Source organism: Dasypus novemcinctus, chromosome 29 (genome assembly GCF_030445035.2).
Source record: "Dasypus novemcinctus isolate mDasNov1 chromosome 29, mDasNov1.1.hap2, whole genome shotgun sequence".
Lineage (NCBI taxonomy): Eukaryota > Metazoa > Chordata > Mammalia > Cingulata > Dasypodidae > Dasypus > Dasypus novemcinctus.
The window spans coordinates 2,964,792-2,988,376 of record NC_080701.1 but is presented as its reverse complement, the minus strand read 5'-3'; the positions used below and the strand labels follow the sequence as shown (position 1 = coordinate 2,988,376).

The 23,585-nt window shown below is 47.2% G+C and overlaps 1 protein-coding gene across 2 annotated transcripts; it reads right to left on the bottom strand.

The window, feature by feature from the left end:
• Positions 1–4,184: 4,184 nt before the first annotated feature.
• TRIML1 (tripartite motif family like 1) lies at positions 4,185–16,333 on the bottom strand. Of its 2 annotated transcripts, XM_058290099.1 has the most exons (8): positions 16,223–16,333; positions 12,995–13,191; positions 10,960–12,680; positions 10,670–10,765; positions 8,839–9,069; positions 7,427–7,449; positions 7,172–7,269; positions 4,185–5,038 (listed from the first exon to the last, which is right to left on the bottom strand). In XM_058290099.1, the coding sequence occupies exons 3-8, from the start codon at positions 11,365–11,367 to the stop codon at positions 4,503–4,505; spliced, it is 1,392 nt and encodes a 463-aa protein (XP_058146082.1). In that variant the 5' UTR covers positions 11,368–12,680; positions 12,995–13,191; positions 16,223–16,333; the 3' UTR covers positions 4,185–4,502. The 2 variants fall into 2 exon arrangements, with proteins under 2 accessions (XP_058146082.1, XP_004470365.2); XM_004470308.4 differs by lacking the exon at positions 16,223–16,333 and having other exon boundaries at positions 12,995–13,214.
• Between the last annotated feature and the right edge of the window lie 7,252 nt (positions 16,334–23,585).

The following is a 23,585-nucleotide window of genomic DNA, read 5'->3' as shown; positions in this document are numbered from 1 at the left end:
AAAGATAAGAATGTGATCTATAGATGTTTTCTTTTTCTCCAGCTGCATTTTGTATTGGTGGTCTCCCCCTAAAATACTTAACACCTTGGAAATACTTCAGAGATGCTGGGGCCAGTTCTCCGTGTTCCACGTGGGTATCCTGCCAGCTTTCTCTCCCCTTTCTGAAGAATTACAAGTTTGAGCCTCTAGGTGGGTGGGAGGGCTAGCGGCCCAAAGAACACCATGCATTGGCATTTTTAGGTGTTCTAACATAATTGTCACAACAAATAGGTAATCTCCAAGTTTTTTGAGAAAAGGAAACTGAAATACCTTGTGTGAGCTGAAATAACTTATGGGAGTCAGTGCTGCTTTTGTTTTTTATTGCGGCAAAACATATACAGCATAAACTCTGACAGTCTCTCCATTTTAAGCGGCATTAACTCCATTCACTGTTGTCCACCCATCACCACTAACTAACGCGTGCGAGTTAAAACAGCGATGGTGCGAAGGAAGTGTTCAAACCAAAGTGTCATTTCTCAGCCTAGGCCCTGACTCCCCATGTCCCCGGGAGAGGTTTTTTGGTAAATGGGGTGCTTCTGTGAAGACCATAGAAAGGGCAGGGAAAACGCAATCCTTCTCTTGTCCTAGTGATGGTGCATCTGCAGCTTCAGTGTGGAGACGCTAGTGAGCCAAACCATCCCAAGTACCTGCAGCGTGCCAAAAACTTTTGAATGCGTGCAACCTCCGGGCGTGCCCACGGGATCCACAGTCAGCTTTCCACCTGCAGGAGACGCACTTAGGGAAGAACAATTAAATGTATTCCCCGTGGTTTATGTACATGTGGGTGTTCGTCACAGTGTCGTTTACAAATTGGAAACAATCTAAGTGTCCCACAGTAGGGAAATGATTCAATAAATTACAAACATTCATAAAATGAAATATTACTCCCATTAAAATCTTATTTTCCATGCCAATTACATTCAGTGCATGATCCTATATTATCCTTGGATGCTGGAAGAATAAAAAACAGCTATAAAGAACATTACTAGAGCAACTGGGATATTTTGAATATGTATACTGATTAGAAAAGATTATTCTACCATTGTATTGACTAAATTCGGGGGTATGATGATGTAATTGAACAAAATGTGTTAATTCTTAGAAGATGCATGCTCATATATGTACAGACTCAAAAAGTCATTATTTTCAAGAAATATTTAATGAAGCAAGCTCACAATGTAATATTAGGCAACATTTTCATTTTGCTTAAAAATACATGAGATTAGTGGCAACAATTAAAAACCACAGTAGGGGGGGTACTGGGTTCCTGGCCAGTGGTGCTCTGTCGTGGTCCCTAGGGGAGCAGCGACAGTCTCCCAGGTACAGTGGTGGGGACCGGGAGGGAGTGAGGGTTCAACAGTGAGCCCCAGATGCTAATGACTATGCTTGTGAGCTGATAAACCCAAAATAAGAACAAGGCCTAGAGCAACTTTGTGCCTGGGAATTTCCTTCTGTCAGCCTTCATGTTACTCAAATGTGGCCAGTCTCGAAGCCAAACTCAGCATGTAAATGCAATGCCTTCCCCCCAGCGCGGGACATGACACCCGGGGATGAGCCTCCCTGGCAACGAGGGACCACTATCAACTACCAACTGATGATGCAACTGGAAAATGACCTTATACGGAAGGTTCAATGCGGATCAGCAGAATATCCATGTCTACATAAAATACCATGACTTTAAAATGCTGTTTGACCTAAAGTAAGGGGGAAATGGAAAGGAGAAATGAGTTTATATGGCTACGAGTTTCTAAAAAAGAGTCTGGAGGCTGGCAGAAGGTTTGCCCTCATGCACAACTGAGCAGAGTCAGAGAGACAGATAAAGCAGATACAACCCCCAGATATTGGTTCCTTTGAGGGCTAAAGAGACCCATGGGAGTTATGGTCATGGCCGATGGGGTTAACTACCAGGGCAGATGGCCCCTCTTTGGAAATGGTGTTTATGTGTGATGAATCTGGACTCAGATGGGATCTCCCTTCATAAGACTTTCATGCTAATGTGCTGGAGGTGCAGTTAATGTTGGGGTTTAAGATATATTTAGGGGATTTGAATCTCTGGACTGACAATGTGATAGCCAGATCCTGAGCCTCAACAGACTCCAGCACCTACAATCTGATTTATTGGACTTACCACACTCAGCTAAGATGGAGTTGAAGAAGGACAACCACCACACCATGGAGCCTAGAGTGATTACAACTGAAAATGGGAGGATTGCATCCAGCATCCAGGTGGAATCTGAGCCTCCTCTTGACATAGAGGTGCAATGGACACAACCAATCCAATGTCCACATAGAAGAGGTGGCATTGGATTGGGAAAAGTGGACATAATGGACAAAGGGTATGGGGAAAGGCAGGAAGAGATGAGAGGTGGAGGCGTCTTCGGGACATGGAGCTGCCCTGGATGGTGCTTCAGAGGTAATCACCGGACATTGTAAATCCTCACAGGGCCCACTTGATGGAATAGAGGAGAGTATGGGCCATGATGTGAACCAATGTATATGAGGTGCAGAGGTGCCCAAAGATGTACTTACCAAATCCAATGGATGTGTCATGATGATGGGAACGAGTGTTGTTGGGGGGGGGGGGGGGGGGTGGGGGGGCGGGGTTGAATGGGACCTCACATATATATTTTTAATGTAATATTATTACAAAGTCAATAAAAAATAAAAAAATTTAAAAAAAAATACATGAGATTACATGTGATTTTTATTTTCTCCTTTACATATTCTCCCACTTTTCTACTGTGGCCTCTCATTTTTCTGTTCCCACCCCTCTAAGGTACACACACAGAGGGAGAAAGCCAAGGATGTGGAAGAGTTGAGTGGGCATATTCTCAAGGTTTAGTATAGGAGGACCAGGTAATGAAATCCAAGGTAGGAAAAGGAACCAACCCAAGCATAATAGGCTGAAGTCACGGCATGGGGAGAGGAGGAGATTAGAGTGGGAGGATGGAAACAGGCCTCATCTGAAGACTTAATGGGGTGTTACTGGTAAATTAGCTTTCAGTGCACAGTGTTGGTAATATTTTCAAGGTACTCTAGAAAACAAAGGAAAAGAAAACAAAACAGTAAAGCTGAATTCCAGGGTAGAACATCATCCCTGATGTTCTCTAACCTCAGACTGGACATTTTCCTTTTAGCCCATGGTCAAGAGGTAGAGAAGCAAATGACTGTGATTCTGAGTTCCATTTTTGGTAGCATTTGAGAGTGGTTGAGATGGGAAAATTTATGTTGTAAATATGTTCCCACAATAAAAAAAGATAAAGCAACTAAAGAGACAATGGCAGATAAAGGCAATACTGATTTTGGATGGGATCTAACAAGCATGGAGAGAAGGCTCAAAAGGGCATTACTGGAACATATGAAAAAACTGGAATATAGACTGTTTCTTTGCTAAAGCTAAATTTCTTGAATTTGATAATTGCATATAAAAATGGATACATAAGTGAACATCCTTGTTTGTAGGAAATGTACATAGCAGTATTAAGTGTTCACAGAGGATAATGTATATAACCTAAGTTCAAGTGTTCACAAAATGGAGTAATCAAAAGATGGATGGATGGATGGATGGTAGATAAGTAGACAGACTGATATATTGATGGATAGATAGAATTTTATGGCAAACATGGATGTGGCAATATGTTAAAGCTGGTGGATCTGGGTACCTAGGGGGGATATGGGCAAGTTGGAGCTCTCTGTATGGGATTCGTATCATTTTTTGCAACTGTCCTGGAAGTCTGAAGGTATTTCAAAATAGAAAGTTTGACTTCTTTAAAAAGCTCAATAAAGTCACATGACGTCCTTACTGGATGCATTTATTGAATGGAGACTTGGTTCTGCCATACTTGAACATACAACCAAACACAGAGGATTCTAGCCTTGTGTGATTTCGGTAACATGAATGAAGGGGGCATATCCATGCAAGTATTTGCAGCTTTCTCAATGTATCAGCTTTCCTGAGTACAGGACTCTAGCCCCCAGAGGTTGGGAAGAGATTTTTCCCAGCAGGCTGAGTCCCGAGTGCCTGTCACCCACCCTGGAAAGGAGAACGTGTGCTGAGGCTTGGGCCCTGGGTTGCCCCCGCATGCCAAGCTCTGCACACGGGATAAAGCACAGCTTTTTAGAGTCGAATAAACGAAGACACTGGAAAAATATGACATATCTTTATAAAACTGGCCTGCGAGGGGGATTCAGTATATAACTGGACTAGTTCTATCTCTTTCTTTTTAGTGACCAGCACATTTATGGAGTAGTCTAGACACCAAAATTGTTCAAAGACCCAGGATAGGATTGGCTTTCTCCACTTGGATGTTGACAGTTCATGATCTAATTCGGGCTCAAGTTAACGGACGCTCTTTGGGGCTTTTCTTTCAGATCACCTGATGTTAAGACTGTCATCATAGTTGTCATCTACTGGCCTCAGATCTCATCCTCAGCGAGGGCTCAGGGCAGCCCCTCCAACAGGGCTACGAGCAGATGGTAAGAGGCCCTGTGTTCGTCCCCTCATTGGGGAGGCAAGGGGAAAAGATAGGCCTGAGCGCGCCTTCGAAAGAAGTCGGAGGGAAACAGTAGATGAGGGACTCTTCGGTCACATTGTAGAACGCGATGTGTCCAGACTCGTAGTCTAAGAAGACCCCCACCCTGTGCACAGGGTCGCGCACGTGCTGACCCTTCAGCGGTGAGGAGACCCAGAGGCTGTAATCCTCTCCAATTTTCAAGCCTATGAGCGAGAAGAGGTCCCCGGGAGGCTTTGGCAGGTTTCCCTTCCTGCTCACAGAGTCCCTGCAGATGCCCACTTCCCACTCGGTCTTGGCGCCCACCTCCACCTCCCAGTAGTGCCGCCCGCAGGTGAAGATCTGCGCGCCCAGCACGGTGGCAGACTGGTCGAATCTCTCTGGGTTGTCAGGTAACTGCTGCCGGATCCCTCCGTGCCTCACGCTCTTCAGATCCTCAGACAGGACCAGGTAGGCGTTGGCCGTGGATGGGTCCAGCGTGATGTCAGCTGCGGGAGGTAAAGAGTAACCTGTGAGGGAAGCGGACGTGGCTCAATGGAGAGAGCGCCCGCCTACCACATGGGAGGTCCAGGGTTCAAACCCAGGGCCTCCTGACCCATGTGGAGCTGGCCCATGCGCAGTGCAAGGAGTGCCGTGCCACACAGGGGTGTCCCCCACATAGGGGAGCCCCATGCGCAAGGAGTGTGCCCCATAAGGAGAGCCACCCAGCGCGAAAGAAAGTGCAGCCTGCCCAGGAATGGTGCCGCACACACGCGGAGAGCTGACACAACAAGATGACGCAACAAAAAGAAACACAGATTCCCAGTGTCGCTGACAAGAATGCAAGTGGACACAGAAGAACACACAGCGAATGGACACAGAGCAGACAGCTGGAGGCGGGGAGGGGAAGGGAAGAGAAATAAATAAAAATAAATCTTAAAAAAAAAAAGATTGACCCTCCAGGAGGTCACGTGGGGAAGAACTGCCTGGCGGGGAGCGGGGCTTCTCCGTGACTGGGGTGGAACATGTTAGAACGAGGAGCTCTTTATCCATGCAGGGCACACCCTTTTCTTTCCCGTTTACCCGAGCCAGGCTCGGTCCTCACTCTTCACCCTGGGTAGGAGAGGGCTATAGGCCGTTCTCATTTACTAAACACCTCCTGTGTGCCGAGCATTCTCTGTAGATGCTCTCGTTTAATCATCAGGTATTATTCATGTATTGCCATTTTTATAGAAGAGAAAACTGAGGCTCATAAAAGTTAGGAAGCATCATCAAGATTGCAAAGTTACAGAGTTGTTGGATGGCAATCCCTGGTCGGCCTTTTCCAGCAGGGCATGCTCAAATGCAGCTTCCAAGGAGCTAGCCCGACCCTCAGTCACCGTGGATGAAATGCGTTGTGGACCAGTGTGGCCTCTGCTTCCGCCCTCCTGTGAGGTCAAAGAAGAGGCTTCCACCCTTCACTGACCATCCAGGCCAGATTAGGTACGTCTATCAGGCAATCTCATACCTTTACTGGTGGACCACATTCCAATCGTAACTAGTTATCTGTGTGGTTATTTAACGTCCGTTTCCTAATTTCACTGAAAATTCTACAAAGCAAAGGCTGTGTCTGTCATTCATCATTATTATAATTATGCCCAGAGCCTAATAGCACAATACTGGGCACACAGCAGGCACTTAGCAATTACCTGTTGAGTCCAAAGTGCATTGGGCCTCCCTCTAAAGGTCAAATTGTCAACAAAGTAAAAGTTGAGGGCTGTTACAGTTTGAAAGGCATTATTCCCAAAAAGGATTTGTTGAAGTCCTAACCCCTAATACATCGGAATGTGCCTATATTTGGAAATGGTCGTTCCAGGTAGAATTAGTTAAGTCACAAGGAGGCCATGCTGGAGCAGAGTGGGCCCTTAATCCACTATGACTGGTGTCCTTGAAGGGAGAAGGGACACAAATAGTCCCAAGGAGAAGACAGCTACGTGACAACAAGGCAGAGACGGGTGCTGGAGCTGCAAGCTGCGGAGTGCCAGGGCCGGCTGGTCAACCACTGGACCCCTCCAGCCTTCGACAGCGGGGCCTCCAGCACGGTGAAGCCGTAGCCTGCACTTGTAATCACCCAGCTGGCGGTACTTCCTGGCAGCCCTGCAAAGACCAGCTGGCCTCTCTTGGTCTTAGCTGGCCTAAATGCTGGGGGCACTCTAAAAGAGCAGTTCTTGGAAGTGTCCCTCAGTGGGATTTAAGAGTTCAAGTCAGCTTTTACCCTTAGGAGAGCAGGGCTGGAAAGGAACAACTTCCAGCAGGAGATGCGTGTCTCTGTGTGCAGGCGCCAGGGGTGGGGGGACGGCATGGGGTTGGGACTGGGTGGGACAGAAAAGGGGAGTAAGAACAGGCAAAGAAGGAAACAAGACTGGGACTTAAACAGAAAAAAGGAAGCCTGAGCAAAGCATCAGCCACGTTTCACCGCTTGCCCTGCTCCAGTGGCCCAGGCTCCCCACCCCAACTGCTCAGAGCCAGCCCAGGGGCCTCCACCGGGAGCCTGGCCCCAGAGGCAGAAGGCTCCGTGGAGAAGCTGCCTCGAAGCTCCGTTCTCCATCCCTTGACTGAAGGTAACTCTGGAAATCCCCGGAGGTTTGACAAATCCGACTTACTGCTAAACTTTCTCAGCATCTCCCTCATCCCAGTGACGTGGCACAGGCTCAGTTCCGTGGTGACGGCCTCTGGACACTGAAGCAAGAGGGGCTCGCTCCTACGAGAGGCAGGGGCGCTCACCCTGGGTCCCCGGCACAGACCCCGCGCCCCGTCCAGCCTGACATCCGTCTCGTGTCGCCCACCCCGCTCCGGTAACCCGCTTGATCAGCCCCAAATTCCTTCACCTTCCCCAACCACGCAGAAAGGAAACCTACCTTTCCAGGGTTCCCCTCACGTCCTAAGGGGAGGAAGGAAAGACGGTTAGTGCGATCACGGCAGCCTGGACCCATCTGAGACACAGCCCTCGGCAAAGTCGGAGTCCTCCCACGGCCCCACAACAATCACAGTGGGAGAGCAAAGCGGAGAAACAAATCCCCGTTTCTTCCCGCGATGCTTTTAGTGAGCGTGACCTGTTTCTCTGAACAACTAGAGACTATTTCCTTTTTCCTGCTTCTCACGTAACCCCTTTGTCAGCAGAACCCGTTGTGGACAAAAGAGCCTCGTTCTCCGAGGAAGTCAGAGGCAAGCAAAGGAAAAGGCCCTGTGAGAGCAGAGACCAGCCCTGGGTGAGGCTGCAGGGCGGGTGACAGGAGCCAGGGGGGCCGGGGGTCTGGGAAGCAGCCCGGAGCTGGCGGTGGCTCGCACGGCCTTTAAGGCAGTCCCGGGGGATTCAGCAGCCGGGGCAGGCGGGGAGCCAAGGCGAGGCCCGCGGCTCGGGTCCCAGCACCCCTGGGCTCCACCGTCGCTTCACCGCTTGGAGGTCAGTGACCCGCTGCCACGGCCCTGGATATTAAATAGTCTGTATTTATTACGGTAGGTTCCTCCAATCCAGAAGGGCTGGAATGCAGAATCCCTGCAGGGGTTTGTGTCGCTGACACATCACTGAACCCACTTTGCGGGTGACAGCGGCTATCTTCATCAGGTCATTGTGAAGGTCATGCTGAGTGCCCAGTACTTAGTCAACACTGGTCAATGGAAGAAAACACTGGAGAAAGCTGCGGTTGCAGAGGCAGGCACAGAGGAAACCGAGGCCCGCGTAGGACGGACAGGCGTTCCTCTTTCTCCTCCTCCTTCAGAGACTCTAAATCCTCTAGGAAAACTACCCTTTAGTTTTTCAACGGAGCAAGGAAAAATGTATTTTCTACAGCTCAAAATAGTACGGGTTGGCTGCAGACTTGGCCCAGTGGTTAGGGCATCCGTCTATCACATGGGAGGTCCGCGGTTCAAATCCCGGGCCTCCTTGACCCGTGTGCAGCTGGCCCATGCACAGTGCTGATGCACGCAAGGAGTGCCCTGCCACGCAGGGGTGTCCCCTGCATAGGGGAGCCCCACGTGCAAGGAGTGTGCCCCATAAGGAGATCCGCCCAGTGTGAAAGAAAGTGCAGCCTGCCCAGGAATGGCGCCGCACACACAGAGAGCTGACACAGCAAGATGACGCAACAAGAAGAAACACAGATTCCCGTGCCGCTGACAACAGAAGCGGACAAAGAAGACACAGAGAGCAGACAACTGGGGGAGGGGGGAAAAGGGGAGAGACATAAATAAATAAATCTTTAAAAAATCATAGTATGGGTCACTGAGTGTTTTTTTCATTAATTTTCGCAACACTTGTAAATTGAGCGCTCACCTCAGAAGCCTGGGTGCTGGGGTTCTGGCACCTGCCCTCGATCTGCTCGATCATCCTGCTCAGGCTGCGGATCTGCTGGGTCAGCTGGAGCTCGTTGTCCCGCAGCTTCCTCACGTTCTCCCTCTCTTCCCTCTCCAGCAGCTGGAGCTGCAGCTGCTCCTCCTCCCGCAGGAACTCGTACATCTTCACGTATTCGGACACGACCACCTGCTTGCAGTTCTTCGTCTCTTCCTGCGGGAGGCACACACACGCACACGGTAAAGGAGTCAGGGACACAAACGCTGACCGCGGATTTGTGTGGTGGTTTCCGAGGCCGGGTATTGAACCCGGGACCTCGTGCGTGGGAAGCGGCTACACCGGCTCCTCTGAGTTGTTTTGGTTTGTTTGTTTCTCTTTGGGTTTTGCTCTCTGGACCCACTGGGATCCAACCGGGGACCTCGCCCGTGGGAGGCCGGCACTCACCCTCCAGCCGACACCCACTCCCCTGTAGATTTTTATCCTTACAAAGTCCTCCAACTCCTGAGATGATTCTCAAAACCCGACACTGAACGTGGATACTCAGTTGTTTGGCCTGGTGATTATGCTGTTTTAGAATGTGCATGTGCTACAGATAACTTTAATAACCAAAACCGAATTTCCTATTTTCAGGACATGGTCATTCGAGTGGGAGAGACCAAAAATAAACAAATATGACAGGTGGTGACCAGTACTACGATAAAAGAAAACAGCTGGTTAAGGAGAAAATGTTTTTAAATGTGAGTGTTCCTTTACACAACAAATTTTTTGTTCAGTGACAGTAACATTGGATCACCATAATACCATAGAAATATACATCACAGATAACTCCCATTTAAAAACTCAAAGTCTGTTGGGAGAATCAGATACACACATTTTTTTTTTTAATTACCCAATTAAACATTTAGTAATTTGCTTTGGCTGCTGGGCAGCTCAGAACCAATTCCGTGACTCTCTAGCATTTGTTCAGATGTACTCAGTCAAGTTACTGTTTTCCCGTATTTGCCTTTGTCTTAATTTCTCTTTTATATCTGCTCTCTTTTTTTCCCAAAGCATTTGGTCAATTCCTTTTTTATTGGTTTTCATCCTGTTACATGTCTATAACTTATATATATATATTTTTAAGATTTATTTATTTTATTTATTTCTCTCCCCTTCCCCCCACCACCCAGTTGTCTGTTCTCTGTGTCTATTTGCAGTGTGTTCGTTGCCCACTTCTGTTGTTGTCAGCGGCTTAGGAATCTGTGTTTCTTTTTGTTGCGTCATCTTGCTGTGTCAGCTCTCCGTGTGTGCGGTACCATTCCTGGGCAGGCTGCACTTTCTTTTGTGCTGGGCAGCTCTCCTTACGGGGCGTACTCCCTGCACGTGGGGCTCCCCTACGCGGGGGACACCCCTGCGTGGCACGGCACTCCTTGCGCGCATCAGCACTGCGCGTGGGCCAGCTCCACATGGGTCAAGGAGGCCCGGGGTTTGAACCAGGGACCTCCCATGTGATAGATGGATGCCCTATCCACTGGGCCAAGTCCGCCACCAACTTATATTTCAAAGAATTGTAGTCAGAGCCTCTCTAGAGCTATCTACGGAGCTGTGTGGGTCCTCAGTGGAGGGGAACCCAGGCCTGGCTGGCCACGGGGGGATTGCGTTTGGGGCGTGGGACTCCCGAGTGGCCAAGCGGAGGGAGGTGGACAAAAGCAAGGACCCTGCATGGTGCCCCGGAGAGAACGAGGTTGTCTGCCTTTTTCCCGACACTTCCCTGAGCATCTCCTGACCCCCCATAGAATCACCCACAAGAGCCACACTGCAGACAGCCACTCACCTTGCACAGGATCACCCGCTCCTTCTCATGGGTTAGTATCACCTGCGCTTCCTTTTTCTTTTTGCGCAGAATATTTAGGACTTCCTGAAGTTTCTTCTGCAATAGAAACAAAGCCCCGGTGGCAAAGGAGCAGAGCACCAGTGCAACAAGGAGCCTAAAGCCGCGGGAAGCGCCCTGCACCTGGAGCATCAAAGCCAGGGCCATCAGGTGTGTGGTCTGCGGCCGCCGGCCGCCTCGCCTTCCCGCCACGGGCCATTAGGGGCGCGAAGGTTCCCAGCCGCCGGTCTTACCCTGTTCTGCTCCTCCGCGTCGTTCAAGTGGTACGCCCTGTCGATCCCGTGACTTTGGGTTGAGAAAGAGTTGACACTCCCCTTGTCCGCGGAGAACACCTTGGTGGCCGCCAGCATGCGCCTGTAGCCGACCTGCTCCCCGTCGCTCTGCAGCACCTGGGACCTGAGCTGCCTGCCGATGCCCGCCAGCCTCCCCAGGCGCTCGTTGGGCTGGAAATGCGGCATCTCCAGGGTCCTCCAGCACTCGGGACAGGACAGAGGGGCGCTGTGCTCCTCCCAGCTCCGGAGGAGGCACACCAGGCAGAAGCTGTGCCCACACTCGGTGGTCACCGGGCTGGTGAAGTAGTCCAGGCAGATGAAACAGGTCAGCTCTTCCCGGAGGTTCTCCATCAAGTCCGCCGTGGACATTTTTTCATGGAGGGATATCCGAGTCAGGTCCCTCCTCTACCCGGGATTCGAAACGTCCTCCCTGGAGCCGAACTGTTCTGAGCAGTGAGCGGGAGAGCGGTCTGCGATGTTATTACAGGAAACTCTTCCCCTCCTCTGCCCTGAGTTCACCATTGACACATCCTCTCCCAACACAAAGTCAATTGTGACTTGGCATGGAACTCCTGGGCACTGGCTCATCATCCACCCCAGCGCCCATTGAGCCTCTCTCTGGGAGGGCCACGCACCTGCTCCTGGCAGAGTCCCCATTCTGAGGGCGGTTTACTGCCCAGAAACCGCACCATGACCTCCCCAGACACCTTGGCCTGGAGGGCTGGGTAACCGGGGCCAGCCAGTGGAGAGCTGCGAGCTACGAGCCCTGATTCTCCCTGAATTGGAAGTGCGGTCCAGAGATTGTGGAAAACTCCACTATTGGAACCTAGTTGAGACAGTGAAGGAAGAAAGCTGGAATATGTATTCCTGTTGGCAGTAGACCCTTCTCTTAGCTTGACCAAAACCTAAGCTTTCATCAATATTATTCATCCCAGTCACATGAGAACACCTCACTGTGGAATTCCCTGACTTCAGGTGCACAGGGGATTGCCACACGTATATTCACGGCTTTGCTCTGCGGGCCACAGAACTCACTTCTCTGCCTCGTGGAAAGCATCTAAAGCACCACTCATGCTGGGCGATGTCTCAGCAGGCCCTTACACCCTGAGGTGGATGGAAATAATCATCTTTTAGTACAAATGCAATTTTGCTCACTTCTTTTCTCCTTTTGATAATGTCCAAACTAGGCCCTCTTAAACTCCGGATTCTCCATCAGTTCTTCTTCTTTTTTTCTTTCTTTAAAGATTTATTTTATTTCCCCATCCCCCTCCCCGTTGTCTGCTTTCTGTGTCCATTCACTGTGTGTTCTTCTGCGTCCGCTTGCATTGTCAGGTGGCACCGGGAAACCATCTCTTTTTTGTTACATCCTCTTGCTGTGTCAGCTCTCTGTGTTTGCAGCAACAGTCCTGGGTGGGCTGTGCTTTTCTCACGTGGGCAGTTCTCTTTGAGGGGCACACTCCTTGCACGTGGGGATCCCCTACACGGGGACACCCCTGCTTGGCACGACACTCCTTGCATGCATCAGCACTGCACGTGGGCCAGCTCCACACGGGTCAGGAGGACCTGGGGATCGAACCCAGGACCTTCCATATGGTAGGCAGATGCTCTATCAGTTGAGCCATGTCTGCTTCCCCATCAATTCTTCTTAAACCAAGATAAAATGTGCAGACATTTTTTAAGACCTATGAAAAAAATAAATGTATGGTATGGAGATTTTACAAAAACCTACTAAGAATAGTTCCAAGTCCTATAAATCCACGTCATGTGTTCAAGAGTCGGTTCTTGTCATGGTCCCCAGCAATCTGCCAGAGGGAACCTCAGAAGCTTTCTCACTGTCTAACCAGTTTCACTCTCCCACAATTTCACCCACCACAATTCCACCTTTAACTTGTCATTCTCCAGCACAGCGACCTTTCCAGGGCCCCCTTTACTCAAGCTGTTCCCTTCATTTCTTTATTTCAGGGCTCCAACTGCCCAAGCATTCTTTCCCACTTACCTTCAACAAGATGGTAGGTGGTTTCTTGTATTAAATGTTTACTGAACGAGTTTTCTGGCTTTGAATGCTTGTTCTGCCACCTTCCTTTCTCCTAATCAAAGCCCATCTTTCTGAAGTCATCATTTGCCGTATTTAAAATATTTTAATTGGATGCCCTTTTGTACAGCATTTGTGTATAACTGTGGTGCAAATTTAAGCTGAGAAAGAGAAACAATGAGGGCAAAGAGTTATACCAGTTTCAAAAGGAGGGGTGGCTCAAATGGCTAGTAGGCTACTAAGTGGGGCACAACTTCAAAATATTGTTAGGCATTTATCTTAAGTTTGGTCTTATAAAAATAAATATCTACAATAATGCTAACAACTGCCACCACTGGAGAAACACTTTATCAACCTCCATTCAATGTATTATTCTCATCCAAAACCCAGAAGGAATGCTTACCACTGACCAGAATTACTAGAATAAACCTTACAACAGAGCTGCCGCACATCACAGAAGCCGCATTCCAACACAGAATGGAGACGCTGGCACGTTCCAATTTCAAGGCACGCTCATCAGTTCCATCTCACTTCCCCCTTCCAAATAAACACCTTTCTTGAAAAGCTCCTTAGTGAGATAACTATTCACCTGTGGCTCTAAGAATTATTCACATAATATAGCGCATAAACAGGGGAAACATATTACAATCTTAGATCTGGCTATCAGCCAATAAATCACATAGTCCAATTACCTTCTTAAGATGATAAAGAAAATTTTGGGTCAAATAAATTAAGTAGGTCCCCCATATGATGCTTACTATCAGGGTCAAGTCAGAAAGTCAGAGCTAGGAACTGGACTGCTGCTATTTCTTTTTTTTTTTTTTTATGCCACACTGCATCCTACTTGTTGACTTTTAGTAAGTACAAATTCCCAGTTACTTCTCAATGAAATTAGTTCTGTTCAAGTGCAGACAATGGCCAGCGTCAACGTCAACGTGGCCTAAAGATGTGGCAGGTAGCTGAAATCACTGGCCACACTAGCTCCTGGGAATGCGGATTTCTTTCTTATCTCTCAGAACACGTAGATAACTCACAGTGACTAAGACCAGAGCGGCCCCTCCCCAAAACATTACACCACCCCCAGGGGCTGGCAGCCCTAATTTCTGACATTTACACAAGTAGTTTCGGGTAGGGATACCCCAACCGGTCCACAGCCATAGATGTCACCCAGACGTAATTAGGGGTGGAGCACTCAGAAAAGCGGCACCTTAAAGATACAGGAAGAGGGAGCAGATGTGGCTCGAGCAGTTGAGCACCTGCCTCCCACATGAGAGGTCTCAGGTTCCAGTGCCTCCTAAAGAAGACGAGCAGACAACAAGCAGACATCAAGCAAAAACAATAGCAGTTGTCTTTGCAGACAATGAGCAAAAACAACAGCAGACAACAAGCAAAACAATGAGCAGACAACAAGCAGACAATGAGTGAAAACAATAAGCAGACAATGAGCAGAAACAATGAGCAAACAGACAAAGGAGCCATCTCGGGGTGAAAAAAATATATAGGAAGGACTTATTTTTGGGGAGGGGATGATGGCAGTGGACTAGATGGGGGCTTATTGGGAAAAATATGTTTTACTTGAAAGCCTGGTTTTAATTATGTAACTGCCATTTCATATAAGGGTGAAAGATGGATTATCCTACAAATGGGTTAGGATAGGGCCAGGGAAGGGGTCCATCTGGAAAAAAAGGTTGGATCTCTACCTAACAATTCACACCAACATGGACTCCAGATGGACGAAGATGTGTGTGGCAAGGTGTCTTTTTCTCCCTCTAGTTCTGAGTTGCTACTCATATTGCCTGCCAATCTTTCCTATTTATATTATTTTAACTTATTTATGATTTTGTTATAGGTCACACCCCATATCTACTTAGCAAGTCAGGCTCATATCTTTTAAACAAATGGCCCATTTCCATGTCTAAAGAATGAAATCCTTCATAAGAGGAGATTATTGATAGCATAGTAGAAATTTAAAATAGGCCATTACTTGGGGACCATTAAGGAAATGATTAATAAACTTAAATAACTAAAAATTGAAAACATCCATACAGCAAAAGTAACCAAATAAGAGTGACAATCTAAGAAAGTGGATCTGCTAGACATGTCAAATAGCTAATCGTCTTAAATTATAAATTCTTATGTGAGCGTATGTTTAAAAATAATAGCTATCACTTTTTAGCCACGTTTTAAAATGGCAGATCTTTTTACACTGACATGATGCCATGTCCATTACATGATATTAAAGGGAAAAATGCAAATAACCCCCAAAATAGTTCAGTATAAATAATAAAACTTAGCTTATCTGTGTCTATTTTTTTCCTGAAAACTGTGGTCCTGCCATCAGGTTTGATAAATGTGTCTGTGCACACAACACAGGAAAAGGAGGACAGGGAACGACGGAAGTCGAAAAGAGGCGAATTTGTGCGGTGTGATTGGGGCATGAGAAAAAATCGCTTTTGCATATTGTTTAGATTTGTGTGTACAAGTATGTACGTGTGCACATAAAAACATTACTTTTTGATGCTTTGTCTGCATTCTTCCAGTAAATTAGTATTGAAGAGGGTAGGCGCAAAGAAATGTGAATTGTGACTTGTAGTAAGCCGATTACTGAGGCAATTGTTTTCAGGTTGAAAGATAAAATTGTTTCAAAGGATTGTTTTCATCTGTCATATTGCAAAGTTTTTTCCCACGAATTTTGTGCTTTCAATAACAGTTTTTATTTGTTTACATCATAGGCATTTTGCCCCTGTTATATACTGAGCTTGAAACTGAAAGCAATTTATATATGGCTAAAAAAACTATCTTTTCTTTGGAAGCAGGAGATATGTGTGCAGAAAAGAAAAAACAACACTACAAAGCTAACATATGTATGCCTTAAGAGTGGCAGAATTAAAAATTTAATAACTTCTCTGGCATTTTAGAGGAGGGAAAATTTAATTCTTCCTGAACCATCAGGGAGAACTTTATGGAAGAAAAGGCTATGATCTGGATTTTTAACCTAGGGGCCTAAGTACTTTCCATGTGAAAGAATAAGCTTCTCTTTAGAAGTGAGAAAAAACTCTTAGACTGTTTAAGGAATAGAGTACATGATCAGACAGCAGGTCAAAACATTAGGAAAGCAAAAAATCTAGGCTGAACAACTCTTTATTTCTGAAGTATTAAAAGGCCCCATTCAGCTTGGGAATATTCATTCACCTTTATCCTTCCTTATAGCTAGCGCAGGAATCCAACCAGGAACACAGCGGGGAGAGCAGCCGCTCCAGGTGCTGCAGCTTCACAGAGCCGGTTACCGGTCTACCTGGCCGCTCCAGGTGCTGCGGCTAACAGAGCCGGTTACCCGTCTACCTGGCCACTCCAGGTGCTGCGGCTTCACAGGGCCGATTACCCGTCTACCTGGCCACTCCAGGTGCTGCGGCTAACAGAGCCGGTTACCCGTCTACCTGGCCACTCCAGGTCTCCAGGTGGGGCTGGAGCTTTGACAACAAACATAGTACATGAGGACAGAAAGTGAGGTGTTCTGTGTGTCTGCTTGCTTGCCTCTGGAGAATAAGCCCTTTGCTTTAGGAAAAGGTAGGTGTTGAGAATTTACTTGTTGTGAGCTGCCTGCTGGGAGTTCATGTACTTTGGCTCTTTATGAAGTAAGCCCTGGCAGGGGAAATGGAATGAGCTGAGAGGAGACATGTTAAACCATTTCCAGCAACGACAAACAAACAAACGAATGGCCCAAAGGTAGGAGGGGCTGTTAAGAAAGAGGAGGTAGTCTAACTCCCTTCTTTAAATGCGGAGTTTGGGATTTGAGGTTATTAGAGATAAAATTACTACCTACTGTGTGAACCAGATTTGATATTGATAAGGGCTAATGGAAGATTCAGAAAAAACAAACACCAAAAACCTGAGTGCAATGGCTTCTATACCATGACACTCTGATAAGATTCCTATGCTTAATTCTGCAGGAATTAACTACCTTCTGTGTCCTAGGTGGTGTACTGTCCCAGTAGATTAGAGAATATAAATTATCCACAAAGCAGAGGGAAACAGATGCTCATGTGTTTCCTGCTGCTTCCCTGTCTTTCCAGGGAGGGAGACTATTTTTCTCCTCCTTAAGGAACTCTGAACACGAGGACTGCTCTTTTATCACTGGCCTTATCATCTTCAGGGGAAAAACACCAGTTGACAGGGACAGAGGGCACTGGCTCCTCCCCACAGCCTCGGGGTGGGTAGTTCTGGCCCTTTCTCCAGAGGAGACCCTCTCCAGTTAGGTAACTTGCTCTAGACCCACAGGGGCGACCTGACTTCAGAGGCCGAGCCGCTCCCCTTCAGCAGGCAGCCACGTCCACAGAAGCGGGCGAGCCCAAGGCTTAAACGTGAGGAGCCGAGGGCCCACGCCGTGTTTTGTGCCTGGGGATTCGAGCCGGGCCGAGCCCTGCAGGTGGATGGGGCCCAGGGGTCCCCCCTCCCCCAACAGCGCCCGGTGCGGCGGGGGGCGCTGCCTCCGTGCTTATTTGCAGGTGGAGAAGCGCGAGTCTGCGTTCAGGGGAGCTTGTGAAAGAGCTTAAGTGGAACCTCTTGAGCTAAAAATAAAGTGGAGGCTGCTTCTCAACCCCATAGCTCTTTCCTGGGTAATAAAGCTCAAATACCAAGAGAATACCTGTAGGGATGAGGTGTCCGTGGTCGGCGAGAACTGGGGGGAAGGACGGCAGCTCCGGGCGTAGCAGTGCCGTCAGCAGTTATAGGAAGTCATGGCAATGACCAGGTGCTGTAGAAGTCGCCTTGGGAGGACGGCTGCACGTGTCGGAACCGCAGGCCTTTAGGAGGCGAGCACAAGTAGCCAGGACGACGTGGCTGCGGGCTGGTCACGGGGATGCTAAAGGAAGCCTTGGGATAGTGCGGGGAAAGCACCCCCAAAGCTTGAAATCCTGGGGGCTCAAAACCTATGTCTGTGGTCCCAGCCCGGGCTGGTCACAGAGGCTTCACCTTCCTGCCTGCATCTCCACCAATGCTGCCTTCTGCCCCACCGCACCCTCCACCCCCCCAGTCTTGCGGTGGTTCTCAGACTCGGCTGCACATCGGCATCACCAGGGAGTCAAAGCAGAACCTGTGAACTCCTTGCAGGGGGTCTGACCAGGTTCCCAGCAGCCCTGGGGCTTGCCAGCATCTCAAGGCGGAAAACGCTTGTTTCTGATTCTCTGATCAGAAACTCTAGGGTGTGGCCCAGACGAACAAGGTTTAATGAGATCAGGGGTTCGAATGAACACCGATGTTTGAGAGCCACTGGTTTAGCTTCAGAGCTTTATAGCGCTCCAGGTTGGCTCTGCCATCATGTGAACTCTGGGAACCACAGCTTTAAAGAACAAACCTGGGAAGCAGATTTGGCCCAGTGGTTAGGGCGTCCGTCTACCACATGGGAGGTCCACGGTTCAAACCCCGGGCCTCCTTGACCCGTGTGGAGCTGGTCCATGCGCAGTGCTGATGCGCGCAAGGAGTGCCCTGCCACGCAAGGGTGTCCCCCGCATAGGGGAGCCCCACGGGCAAGGAGTGCGCCCTATAAGGAGAGCCGCCCAGCGCGAAAGAAAGTGCAGCCTGCCCAGGAAGGCGCTGCACACATGGAGAGCTGACGCAATAAGATGATGCAACAAAAAGAGACACAGATTCCCGGTGCTGCTGATAAGGATAGAAGTGGTCACACAAGAACACACAGCGAATGGACACAGCAGACAACGTGGGGGGGGGGGGGGGGAGGGGTAGAGAAATAAATAAATCTTTTTTCAAAAAAAAGCCTAAAACCCAAGGGCAGGCTCCAGGGCAGCTGCAGGCTGTGATCCTGGGCAGTTTTCACCCTGCCTTTTATCCAAACCACCTCTCTTCCTCCCCCTCGTTCATAACATGCGTGGAGACTAACATTCTGACAGGTCTAGAGGCAAGAACTTAAAACCCCAGACAACTTCGATACTGGCAAAGAGTGCCAACTAAAACGAGGGCATTGGGTGCCTGAGAAGATAAAGGATTTTGACCCTTAGCTGACCCAAAAGACAACTTTCTAATGTTGCGAAAGGTCCAGACAGAATGAGTGACAGGTTTTCTTTCTCAGTCTCTGCTTCCCCAAAAAGGAATGGCTGCCTCATATCTACCAGAATCCAAGGAAGCACTGACTTGTTCAAACTGGTTACACTATTTGACCAAACAACTGCAACTGAATGTGGACACAACTTTTGTTATGAGGGCCTCTTGAGAAGTTGGAGGGAAACCCTGGCAGGGCACCTGCCTGTTACGCAGGGATATTTACAAGCTGAGAGGGCCGAGGTACAAGCTGCAGCTGGGAATGACGGCTGTACCAGCAGAGCCCCTGAACCCTCACTCAACAGACTCCAAAAGTGAAAGACCTGAAGAGGTTCCGTGTGGTGGAGCAGGGGCCCCTTTGTGAGATCCGTTTTCTATCTCAGGAACACGAGTATGCTATAAGCTTCACCGTGAGAAGGCAAAAGAAATCTTCAAAGTCAGACAGTCTTCTCTCTGAAAATGCCAAGGGCTCATTCTCGTTCTTTCCTTCTTATAAACTTGGTCTTCAAAATATCCATGTCTAGATTTTCTCTCCCCCGCCCCCCCCCACTTCTCACATTTTGGTAGTGAGGCTCAGGAGCCCCCAAAGCCCCTATTTTTTTGGCTACCTGCTGTTTTTCACCCTCTATTTCATGCCTAAATTTGTGCTATAACCTATATTTTCTAGATCCAGCATAACAACTTTCAAGAGGGGTTAATAGTGCTCTTTCTTTTTCAGGATGAAGTCAAGGAAATGCTGGGTTTTCTCCACAAGGTATGACAGTCTCACAAGAGAGGACTTACCTTGGAGAAAAATGAACAGGGAAGTAAGCCAGGGTTCTCATAAGGATGGCTCATGACCAAGGAGTCCAGACCCGAAAGTTGTGGCTCCATTTTTACCACAGAACCAGCACCAACTTGCACAGATGTGAGGAACTGAACTGTACTAAAGAATGGAAAATGTAAGTTTCTCCTTCAAGGGAGCCAGTCTCGGGAAAGAGCTAGAAGAGTAAAGGGCAGTCGTGCTCTAGAATCTATAATGCTCTAGAATCTATAGTGCAGTGACAGTAGTCGACAACCCAGACACAGTTTGTAAGAAATGTTTAAGGACTCTGCCCGAGAGCCCCTTCTACTCCAGCAGGATTTGGAGGAACGGGAAGTTCAAGGTGGCACAATCGTTATGTACAAAGGCCCGGAAGTAGGAGTGAGGCAAAACTCCATGTCAGGAAGCTGAAGTGCCAGGGAGAAAATAGGCAGAGTGTTATAGCGCTAAAGAAAATCTACATGTTCCAAAGTAAACTTGTTCTACCTACAAAGTGTTAAGCAAGAGACTGGCATGATTACATCCTCCCCCCTCTGTGATTTGCTGTTTAAGAGGTGAAATGGCAGCAGGATATTGATGGTTGGTTGCAGTGTTCAGCTAGAAGATGAACTGGGCTAGTGGCGGTGGAGATGGAGAGGTGACGTACAGTTGAGGCATAAAGGAGCCTGGATAGCTCGGACGCTCTGATTACCTATAGATGTGCAGAGGAGAAACATTCTTAGATAATACCAAATTCCTGGACAGCTGAGCGGATGTGGCTGCCTTTGACATAGGGAAAAAATGGGTTTCTCTTTTGTTTGTTCTCTTTATGTGTAAGAAGGGCCCTAAATGAATTTCATTGTGGACATGTTGACTTTGAGGTACAAGGGAGATATGTGAATAATAGAGGTTTCCAGTAATCCATATATACATGCATAGAAGTCTGAAGATTGGAGAAAGATCTAATCTACAGAAAAAGGTGTGGCCTATAGAAGGTAGCTGAAGACTAGAGACGAGATGATAGCCCAGTTAAAATACCTAGAATGAGAAATCTCAGTTGGAATGACCATACAAGGAAGGTGAAAGCCAAAGTCCAATTAGATAGCAAACGTCCATGGAAATTAGTAGGCCTAGAAATGCACTGTAGGACCAGAAATAGCTTGCTTCTGTAACACAAACTAATTCATTCGCAGTCAATAAATAAGAGAATTCTTTTGGCAGGATAAGAAAAGACACTCTTCCAACATGACTTCCCCCAGTACATTTTTAAGTTTTATTCCTAGTGGCAGCAGTTGAAGGCAACCTATGCTAACGTGGTCAAGGTGGCAAGCCGTCCACGGCCGTTTCTCCACTCCTCGAGGACTCCATGTTCTTAGCACAGTTTGCCCCCATATTCCATCTTGAAGATGCTAATTCTGCTGCTCCCACAACCGGTGTGTGTTACCCTTGGTACCTAACTTGACAGCTTCAACCTTTCTCTAAAAGCCCCTTCCATCCCATAACTTCCACTTCTTAAAAAAAGTTAGTCCTATAGTTTGCATGGTTTTGTTTTGGACTTTCCATGTCTGCAGCTCTACCTGTGTGTGGTTCTGTGGGGTTTTGTTCAAGGTTAATATTTTTGAAAGCATCTGGTCATCAACGTGGCTAAAATGTTCTGCTCCAATACTTACAGAAGCACTTTTGCTTTTAGTGCCTGATTTGACAGAGGATGTGAAAATACATCCCAAAGCAGAAATGCCTGTAGGGAAAATGTCGCATTCCACAAGACCAGGCGCTAGATTTAAATGAAAAAGACCCATAGGTGTGTTAAGAGGCAAAGCATGCAACATCCAAGTGAGCGTGGAGGAGGCCTGGGTGAACTGGGGGTGTTCCAGTCTTCACCCGTGGAGAGCTGGGGGGTCCTGAACAGAAGCCCCCTGCGTCTGCAGCCTCAGAGCTTGGACCCTCTCATACCTCTAAGCAGTTGTGGCCTTGCTTAACCAAGAAGCTAACTTTTTACTAGTGAAAGCACTTTTTAACCCAAGAACTATAATAACCAGACATCTTGTATTGAATATATATATATTCAGTATTCATAATGTTTAGGAGAACTTGGCTTCTTATAGCCATTTAACTCCAACTTAAAACAAGTCATCAAATCATTGATTTGTAATTCCAAGTAGACCCAAAGATATATAAAGCATAATTAAGAACTTCAGGTTCCCCATTTATAAGCTCAATTTATCACTTAGAAGAATTTAATGCTTCAGGTATTTTAGTCAGACAATTGAAGTATTTAAAGATAATGATTTAGTGTCATTACCTGAAATGGTTTTAGCTTTATAAATAGAACAAAACATAAGGCCCCTTGAGTGGTAAAATTTGCTAGACTTCCATTAAGCCTAACTTTGAGTTGGGTGTTTTAAATGTGATACTTCTAAGCAGTCTAGGTGAGGCCCCACTCCTGAGAGCTCACCTGTCACGTGGGAAGTCCTGTGACGGAGCTGCCTTGGAAAGGCCAACACTTTCCAAACCTTGAAGATTTTGTAAGAACAAGACAAGGTGAAGCTGGATGATAGAAAGAAACAAAGGATGTTTGTTCTCTGATACATGATAGCTTTTCCTTCAAAGATCCTTGAAGAAAGCTAGCTTTTGTTTAACAATCTGTCCAACAATGATTACCTCTAGGACGTTACCTCCGGGCAAAGGGCACCTGAGCTTTACCTGCCCACACATTCTGACTTCTCCAATTGAAGCTTCTCAGCAAAGCAATTCCAGACTTCTGGGACTACCAAATTTTTCTTACATAGAGCCACTTCTGGATGGCGTTAGTCTTTTAATTCTTATCTGGGGCTCTGATTCTTTAATAATAGTCTCTTGTATTAAACTTTAATTCCCCCATCAAGTGTTTCCAAGCTATTTTGGCCATGACCCCACTGGAAGCACAGTTCATGAAACATTCTTTGCTTTCCTCTGGAAAAGTCTAACTTTTAATGCTAGTCATGATTCACTAAATGACCTGAAGGCTAGAAAAAATGCCCATGAGAATAGAAACTTTTTTCCCCCCTTTTAAACACCACTGCATTCTAACAGCTCCATGCACAAGGAGACAGGCATTGAAGAGCTGTGGGACAAACAAATGGCTGGAGGAGAAATTCAATTTTTAACTGTCTAGTACACTGTGGTTTTGTGAAAGACTCCCTTTGAAAAAAGACTTCAGTTTTCAAAGTAGAAATCCACTGAAAATAAACATGTACATTCTTGATATGAATCTATAAAGATAGAGAATGGAATGTCCCCTAATTTCAACTCATGGAATTACTGTTAACTACTAACCATCAAACGTGACTCCTTTATGAATGGGTGAGAAGTTGGAACAAAATGAAGAGTCAGAATGCAATATCTGACAATTTCTGCAGGAAACTTCTCTATAGAAATGCTTCTGCAGAATAGAGACAGGAGAAGAAAAATCTGAAACCAGTGGCAATTTTTCCTTGTTTGAATATTTTAAGACAGTAAATTCAATCTAAAGCTTCTTTAAATGAATTTTTTTTAAAGAGACTCTAAGTTCACAGTGTATGAAGAAGTATAGATGTAAGTCAGGCATGTCTTTGGAAAATAAGAAACACATTGCTACCTAAAGAACTTTTCGTAGCAGGCTACTCCCTTCTTGGGGATGGGAAAATTTTATTCTTTCGTTCTTTGGTCATGAAATAATCCCAACCAGGCTTTTTTTTTTCC